At 30.6% G+C, this 9156-nt stretch overlaps 1 protein-coding gene across 8 annotated transcripts; it reads left to right on the top strand.

Annotated features, from left to right (window-relative positions):
• Positions 1-4012: 4012 nt before the first annotated feature.
• Positions 4013-8758, top strand: LOC111294297 (uncharacterized). 8 transcript variants are annotated; one of them, XM_089743385.1, is made up of 5 exons: positions 4013-4328; positions 4661-4698; positions 5273-5553; positions 5707-5797; positions 6440-8758. In XM_089743385.1, the coding sequence occupies exons 1-4, from the start codon at positions 4301-4303 to the stop codon at positions 5738-5740; spliced, it is 381 nt and encodes a 126-aa protein (XP_089599511.1). In that variant the 5' UTR covers positions 4013-4300; the 3' UTR covers positions 5741-5797; positions 6440-8758. The 8 variants fall into 8 exon arrangements, with proteins under 8 accessions (XP_089599511.1, XP_089599510.1, XP_089599509.1 ...); XM_089743384.1 differs by lacking the exon at positions 4661-4698 and having other exon boundaries at positions 6404-8757; XM_089743383.1 differs by lacking the exon at positions 4661-4698 and having other exon boundaries at positions 6440-8674.
• The last annotated feature ends 398 nt before the right edge of the window (positions 8759-9156 follow it).

Consider the following 9156-nt stretch of genomic DNA (forward strand, 5'->3'; position numbering starts at 1 on the left):
CAACCAATGTTCAACAAAACAAGAGAGAAAGGAAATTGCCAACAAAGCCAAAACCATTAAATGAAAAACCAACAACAACTTGCAAATGAGTTTTTTTTTTTTACATAACTAGGTTAAGGTGTTTTGTACACATTACTTGTTTAGGATATTTATTTAACAAAAATGTCTTATTTTTGGTATGTTGGATTAGCAACAAGTTTTTTTTTATAAGGGTATAGATATAAAGGTTCTTTTTATAGATTAGTTTCTTTCTATTGGTAAGGGTATACATGTAAGGATGGTATACATGTAAAGAGAATACAAATATGTTGATGTTTAGGAGTTTATATCAAGTCCAACATACTTAATAGAACTACATTTGATCAAGATGGTGTAAATGCCTTATAATTATCAATATAATCATATTTTTGGATTTGTTGTTGGTTTATTGGTTTCTTTATTATCAATACATGTTATGTTTTTGGATCAGTTATAATTATCAATACCTTATTTGTTGAAGTTGCAGATTCATAAAAGTCAAGTTTAGGGTAAAGCAATAGAGATTTATTGTAGCATTGAGTTTATTTACAGCAATAACATATTGAAATAGCCAAATAATTTAAAGTATCAAGTTCATTATGTAATCTAATCCATTACATAGTATAGCTACCAATTGATACAAAAATAATATTCTGATACCAATCTAAAACCTAACACACTTGATATATTGTATAATGTACCTAACAGATGTTTTGAAATCTATCTAATGGTTGTTATCATTCACTAACACCAAATACAAAATACATAACAAACCCATACTCCTTTAATGCTATTGTACCTAATTCATCTAAAACATTAACTTAAACACTAAACAACCCTAAGCTATTATATTAGAGCTTAATTAAAGTGAAAATCAAACAGCAGATGAACGACAAAATCCACAATACACGTTCTTTCTTTCACTGGCTCTCAATGGTTCTCACTTTTCTTAAAAGCCCAATAAGCACAACTTTTGCACTATCACCAATTGGTGGATCATATCAATTGAAGAAACAACATTTGTATAAATACATATAATTCTTACAACCTAAAAACCTTCTTTTAGGATTGTCATTCAACTAGAAAGTCCTCAACTCAGTTCCACAATGACAAAAAAAAAAACTCATAGTAGGGTTTTCAATTCTTAATTAGAAGAGAAGAAACAAACAAGAAGAAGTAAAAAAAAAAAAAAAAGAGAATGAGAGAATGAATAGAAAAAATTAGGAAAAGAAACAAGGAATAGGGGAAAAAAATAAAAAAAAATGTTGTAATTTTATGTATGACATGAAAAAAAAAAAGGCTATATTAGCAAAATGTTTCTAATCAATTAAACCACGTGAGATAAACATTGTTGTTTAATGGTATAGTGACACCAAAAAAATACTTATTTAAACGTTAGTTACTATATTAAAATTTTTAATACTTTAGTGACTATTTTTAAAAAATTGCAATAATTAAATGACTAATTATGTAATTTAACCTGACAAAATTGATAAGCTCGAGTTGATAATTTTTTAAATTTTTGTTATTTTTAGTTTTATTTGTTTATTTTCTCATCTACATGCAAATTTAAATTTTAAATGTTTAGAATAGATATGTGTTTGAACTTTGAATATTTCATTAGAAAAAAATTGTTGATAATTAAAAAGCCCAAAAACTAGTTGAATAATTAAAACCATAAATTTAATTTGACCTTGTTTAATTATTTTTATTTTATTATATAAATTTAAAAAATTTTTGAAGATAAGCTTTTAAGAAAGTTTAAATAGTGATTCTTAAAAATTTTAAATAAAAAAAGGTCTCTAATGTTGCCAAAATATTATGATATTTAATTAGAAGAATATTCAACACAAAAAGCTCCCATTTATTTTTTTATGAGTAAATTATTTTTATTTAATTATTTAATTTCCTATAAATACTTTTTTGACGGAACTTTAAATTTGAAAATGATTTTGGAGAAAAACAAAAAAATTGTAAATGATATTAATAAGTTGCGTGGGAGAAAGAGAATGAGAAAGAATTGAAGAAAGAATATGCTAATTTGGATAAAATGTTGACGTAGAGGTTAATTGATGAGTTTTTTCTTTAATTAAAATAGTTTAAAATCTTAATTTTCAAAATAAGGTACGTTTAAATTTTATTCTTAGAGAAAGTAAGATATGAACTTTGTTTAAGAATAAAGTTTAAGATAAATTATTTGATACACTGACAGTAAAATTTTTTTTAACTTTACAAGTGAGATTAAGATGAAGGACATATGTCATCATCTTAATTTTGTTTGCGTAATTTAAAAATTTTACTGTTAGTATATTTGATAATTTCTCAAAGTTTAAATATATTTTATTTTGAGCAATATGATTTTAAGTGCTTAAAGAAAAAACTTGTTTATTAATATCAAATCACTTTTTTTTGGCAAAAAAAAAAAAAAGAAAAAAAATTTGTTAATTGATTTCAAATTACCTTTGTTTTAATAAAATTTGAAAACACTATAACTAATAAATTAAGATTAAAAAGTATCTTAATTTTGGAAAAAAAACTCAAGAAATAGACGTTAACACAATTAATTAAAAACAATTTTATCTTGACAAAAGTGTTAGCAACTCTTTTCTTTTTTAAGATAAAAGTTCCACAACTCTAAAACCATAATTAGTCAAATTAGACAATGTTAAACATACACAACTTTTGCGATGACTTAGCAAATTAGTGATTATCTTCCTTCAATGATGGATATTTGCATTGTATGCAAGCAATATTTATTTTAGGAAAAATTTTTTTGGATAATTATTTTAGGAGAAAATTATTTTTATTAAGTCACTTAATTTTTCAAGTTTTTCTATTTTGATCACACAATTTTTTTCTCCATTTTGATCACTTAAATTTAAAAAAGAAATAATATTTTGGTCATCAATGTTTATAACTATTAATGTTTCGGCTGTAGAACAGAATAAGATAACGGATCTTCTACCTGATTCTATTTGCTAATGAGATGAAGGAAAAAAAATTGGGTGATCAAAATAAAAACCTTGAAAAGTTAAAATCTGAAAAATTGGGTGTTCAAGACTTATTCTGAGTTTGGGTTAATTTTATATTAGATTTATTAACTACGTGTTAGTTTATTTATTGAATCCTAAGTGACCTTTTATATAAATATAATCTTTGATTATGATCGTAATTTTTTTATATTTATAATTCTATTAAAAGAATTGACGCGCGTTTACTATTTGCGTGCCCACTGATTGGTAAGAAAGTTTCAAATATAAAAAGACCTGACAAAGTCAATTTAGAATAAAGTTAAATGTCGTGATCTATGCTTGGTAAGCCATATGTTGTTCGCACAATCAATGAACGCCCAATGGATTAGAATCTTTTTCATCGGAAAGAAACTTGGATCCCGTGGTTTTGACCCATTGATTCATGCTGCGCAGCTTGGGTGAAAACTAATCCTGCATGCATGGGAAATTAAGCTAGGTTTCTGCCCATCGGTTTGTAGTCCGTTTTGGGTTTATAGTTTATCCACAAATTACCTTGCAAGAGCAATTGGCTATAAAAAGTTTAGCAGTCTGTTGTGTAAAATAAATAAATAAATATATAAATAAAAGGCAGCCGTTAGTTTTACCAGCCGGTCGAAATTCAGTGGGGGCATATAACGATTAAATTGTAATTAATGATTGACAAAATGAATTACTTGACAAAGTAGATGGTATAAGTATTAATAACTATATGTGTTGAAAATTAAGGCAAAAGAAAACAAAAACACCTTTGAAATGTTTTTTTTTTGGAACTAAAATTAAGGCAAATATTGAATGTTTTGGGGCTAAACACACGCATACAAAAAAGCTTTTTGAAAATTTCAACTCTCACATATATAATAATAATATGAAGACAATTGCTATTTTTTTTTCTTTTTTACCTTAAAAAAAATCTATTCCTAATTCCCATTTAAAGACTAACTTATTTCATGGTTTAAATATATAAAAGCCCACTCGTTCAAAGCAAACAAAGAAGAAAAGATCGTGCGATAAAGTTGACTTGAGTGCAATCGATCGACAAAAACCATGCGAGTTCTCTTGATCAAAGACTGCATATTTCTTCCAACGTTGGTTGGTGGATTAATAAATAAATACATATATGCCTTAATATATAAATGCTAGCATGGTGCTGAGAAGATCATCCGAACCAGCGCTTATAGATTTGGTAACAGATCGGCCGGGATGCAGAGTTGTCGGAAAACCATCGGCATGAATCTAGGCTTCAGGAAATCTCTGCTGCTAATGTCCAAAAGATGTGCATTTTCACAAAGGAAGCATTTGGTATACAGTTTCATTTATCATCTCTTAACTTGTTGGTCTTCTATCAATATTTCAAATACATATCTTTTGTTATTTTACCTAATAGTTTAAACAAATTTTTATATATAGATAAGAGTGTATTATGGGAGCTGCCCCAACTAAATGGAGTTAGCTATATAATTTGTTGGAAAATATGGACTTAAATCTCAGTTAAGGACATGTTGAAATTTTATTGCCTTTCTTTACTTTGTTGCGACATATATAAGAAACTTTAATAGTGTTGAAGTATTTTTGGTTGGAAAAGATAGGAGCTGCTGAAAGCTTAGCTAATGGATTTGTCGAATCTGTCATAGGAAAGAAGAAAGTCAGAGGCGTTGGGGTTAAGATTTGGGTACGTTTCGATGCTCAAATCAATAATTATTCAAAGAGGAAGATAGCAACAAAGAAGAGTTCTGAGATAGAGTCCATTGATAGGGATTTATCCCTTCAAACTTTTACATGATATCTTTTATACCTTTACCTCCAGTCTGCCAAGTGTGATCCAAGTTTGATGCATGCCATCTGTCTCATAGGAAAGGTTTAGCTAAAACATGTGGCATTCGTTGGGGCATTTCTCGTGTGGATCTCATAGGTTGAGCCTATTATAACAAATGATTCTTTTGACATTTTATTCAACCGTAAATGGGTAGGTAATTAGTTGAATTAATGGAAAAGTTTGGCTTGGTGTTTGTCAAAGTAGCTAGTTTTGTGTAGGAGATATCAAGTTAGATGTCTAATTAAAAGTATTTTCTATCTAAATTAATTATTATTAATTAGTATAGCTTGGTTTAATAATTAACTAATCCAAAATTAGAAGTGTTTTACTTGTTTCCTAGAAATTAAGAGGAATAAATTCTCCATTTTTTTATGATATTTAGATTTTTTACGAAGACTTTTTTTTTTTAATTTTAAAATTTTGTACGAAGGAGAGAAGAGCCACAGAAAAACTCAAGACGACGATGGAAAAGCTGAAAGTGGAGATGAAGAAGATTAGCAAGGAACAAGAAAGTATAAGAAAGGGGCAAAGGGGAGTGAAAGAAAAGTTTGAAAGGATAGAGTTAGAATGTGAACAGCTCCGAAGGGAGACTGATTTGATAACACAACAAAGCCACAACACCCAACTTCGACTTTGTCTTATGTTTCAAATCCTCAAAGCACGAGAGGTCAACGATTTCACCAAAGCTGCTGCTCTTACCCAGATTCTCCGGTTAGTTCCCCAATTAATGTCCTTTTTCATCTCTTCTACTTTTTTTTTTTTATTATTATTATTATTTTTACTTTGCTGTTGAAACTTTTGTATAAGAATAAATTAAATTAACAATATTTCTCCCTTTTGTCTTTTTTTTTTTTTTAATTGCAGGGAAGTCATAGCAAAACAAAGCAAGGAAAAGTAGTAAAAAGCTCTAGCTACGGTGCTCCAGTTTAAGCAAGCTGCTTTTCTGTGTGGCAACGTATGTGTAATATAAATCCTTTTAATTACTAATTTGGGTCGCAATTCATTTCCTGTTGTAAAGAATAAAAAATCAATTGCGACTTCCCTTTTCCATGTACTGTAGAAACTCTAAACCCAGACAAAATTTGTGGTGTGTGTGTATATATATATACACCACATATATTAAGATAAATAGATATATATATATATATATCCTTAACTTAATATTCAATAATATATAATTAAAAATGATTATTAAGATCATTGTTGTTAGACAGACCGTTAAATATTGTTTTTAATTTTAAAATTTTCAAAAAGTTGAGTAGCTCATTTGAAAATCAATTAATGGAACGTCTTATCAATAAAAATCTATTCAATATTTCATTAATTCACTTGAAAGTTTAAGCACTAAATTTTTAAAACTTATTAATTTTTTTGAAGAGAGGCATTCTATTAATAATATACCATTCCTCCCACCTTTTTTTCCCTTTTTTGCTTTTTTTTTTTAATTTTCCTAGATTTATATATGCTAGATAATCTAAGTTAAGATGTACAAAATCACACGTCTCAAATTACATACAATAATTCACACATGGCTAAGGCTAACAGTGAAAAAAAAATGCAGATAAAGTTGTTCATCTAAAGGGTTCAATTGGTGCAGATTCTTCAAGAAGATCAGCTGCCTCAGAGCATTCTGCAGCTTCAAGGGTTGTTGCACTATTATCTGCCTTGTAGAGCAAACCCAGATTGTAGTAGGCAGCTGGGTTTGTTATGTCAAGTCGAAGTGCATCGGTCAGAATCACTATGGGCATTAATTGGCCACCAAGCTGTCTAAGGATGCAAGCAGAAGATATCAAGCTTGGAACATAGGTCGGTTCAACATCTAATGCTTTCCTATATGAGGTCAGAGCTTCCAGGTGGAACCCCTCAGCTTCGTTGAGTAAATCTAACAAAATCACCAAAAAGTTTTAGATAACTAGTTCACTCACCTTCTATAAGATTACCAACGCCAAAATACTAATAAATATGGACAAGACACATAAAACCAGTATTTCCCTCTGCAAGGCAGGCAACACTCGTATTGGAAAAAAAAACATTTCTAGAATGAGAGCAGAGTGTGCAGAGAAAGAAACAGTCACTGTTTTTGTTAACAACCTTCCGCAAATATTCATCAGAGATGGCTAGGTAGCATATTCCAAAGATTTGGGTGTGTTGTTGATGTCTTCATCCCTCGCAATGGAAGTAAAGCCGGGAAGAAGATCGTACTTGTAATATTCAAGCGGTGCTGAATCTCAATGGAATCTGGTTATTGGACTACAAAATTGGGGTTCATATTGCAAGATTTGCTCGAAGAAATTATATTTGGAGGAAAAGGCAAGTTCATGAAGTTGAAGCTGATAAGAGAACATCAAAGAGGATGGAAATTAATAGCAACAATCAAGGTGAGAGGAGGGCTTCAAGCACAACCGTGAATCAGAGTAAAGGTGATGTTCAAAGAACTTTTTTGCAAGCTCTTGTATGAGATAATAATTCTTCTTCCTACTCTGATTTTGGTCAACAACATAACAAAAGTTTTACGACTAGGAGGAGGAAATCATCTGTGGGGAAAATAAACAATGAAACACTGCCTTGGCTGTCTAAAACTGTGGCGGATGTTTCAAAAATTTTTACCGAAAGCAATGCGATTAGCGAGCAATTTAGAATGGATGGAGTAGTTGATATAAGTATGAAAACATTATCAGGGAAACAATTTCTTATAATATTTGATGATACTGAAACGTTCGAAGAAACGAAGAACGATGGATGGACACGGCTAAAGAATTGGACATACTTGGTCAACAGATTTCGAGCTAATGAAAAGACAAACATGGGTGACTGTTTATGGTGTTCCAGTGCATGATTGGAATCTTAACACATTTAAGAATATAGCCAGCTTATGGGGCGAGTGTGTCCCCGGATTTTCAAGCATTAAGATTTCAATCTTTCATTCGAGGTGTTATGCTCCTGTACACAGATTCTTTAAACAAAACTGAAGAATTTATCTATTTAACAGTTGGCGATAAGGTATCACAGTACCCGTTAGTGAGATTGATTCTAAAATAGTATCACATTTTCACAGTTATGCCACGGTACCAACGTGTGAAGAAGCTTAGGAAACTAAAGAGGTAGCTAGTTCCAGCATAAGCGAATATGAAGAGTTGGTGAAGCTCTATAATCTTCTGGATGAAGATGATGTTCCCAATGAAGAAGTTGCGGAAATAGTTGCTGATTCTTAAGAAAACAAAGAGACAAATGCTTTGGTACTCTACGATGATTTTCAATGTAGGAACAAGAGAGAGGTATTGGGCAAATCAGAGTCTACCAATGTAGGTGTATTGGATATTGATGTATCTCCAATTACAGAAGACGAGTCACCCATGGAGCCGCATATATAGCTGGTGTTGACAGCTTGAAGAACGGTAAGAGATCGATTGTAGCTGTTACAAATGAGGAAAATGAAGTGGGCTTACCTCTTATAACATTTAGCCGTGAGGTACTTGGGCTCTAGCAGATGCGTTGAACAAAAGTAAAGAAATTCAGACCATTAATGACACGGAGTTTTCTTCTTCCTATGTATCAGAAACAGAAGAGTTTAGAGGGGAGGTAATAAATGTAGATGTGCTGCCTATGGTGAAACAATGGAGGTCTTAGCAGGAGATAGAAGAGAAGACCTCCATTAGACAAATATAGGACACTGTGAATGAGATTGGATTGGTTATTTTGTTCATATGATAGTGTGTTTGCTGGCTCTCTAGCTAAGTGGGGGTAGATTGAGCTGGTTTCTTTAATGTTTGAGGGATAGCTGTTTGTATATTTTTAAGAGGTGTCGGTTTAAGCAGTGTTTAGGTCTTTGAGGCTTTACTTTATAGTTATTATTGGAACTTGGCTTTTATGCCTTGAAATTGATGACTTTTTATTATGAATAAAAAGGATCTTTAGGAAAAAGAAATCAACAAGCCATAAGGTATATATAACTGAAAATGAGTTCAACAAAGAATGATTAAAGAAAAGTTTAACCAAAGTTTATATTAGAAGATCATGACAATATAAGACTCAAAAACAATCCCATGCAATAAAAGTTTAAGCCAAAGTACTTTGGTGCTACATGCATGATCAAGTGCAGTATTTTAGACTTTAAAATTCTTTCTCCCCTCCAATAAAAGAGAACCATGACAAAGTTGCTAGAAATCTTTTTCACAGCTATGAGAAATGATGTATAAACTGCAAACAACATATGTTCAAGTAAAGACAGAGCAAGAAGCAAAAAATTTAATAATTGAGACTAGCTTTGCAAGCACAAATGATTAGGAAGACAAGTTGAGAACAAAGTTGTTTGGA

Source organism: Durio zibethinus, chromosome 14 (genome assembly GCF_047325235.1).
Source record: "Durio zibethinus cultivar Kanyao isolate XHJ-2024 chromosome 14, ASM4732523v1, whole genome shotgun sequence".
Classification (NCBI taxonomy): Eukaryota; Viridiplantae; Streptophyta; class Magnoliopsida; order Malvales; family Malvaceae; genus Durio; species Durio zibethinus.

What these genes read in the sequence shown, in the direction of transcription:
- LOC111294297 (XM_089743382.1), top strand. Translation starts at nt 4,230, where the DNA reads ATGCAGAGTTGTCGGAAAACCATCGGCATGAATCTAGGCTTCAGGAAA. An exon ending in TTTCACAAAGGAAGCATTTG is followed by an intron (nt 4,329 to 5,272) that starts GTATACAGTTTC and finishes TTTTGTACGAAG; the next exon opens with GAGAGAAGAGCCACAGAAAA. An exon ending in CGGTTAGTTCCCCAATTAAT is followed by an intron (nt 5,572 to 5,706) that starts GTCCTTTTTCAT and finishes TTTTAATTGCAG; the next exon opens with GGAAGTCATAGCAAAACAAA.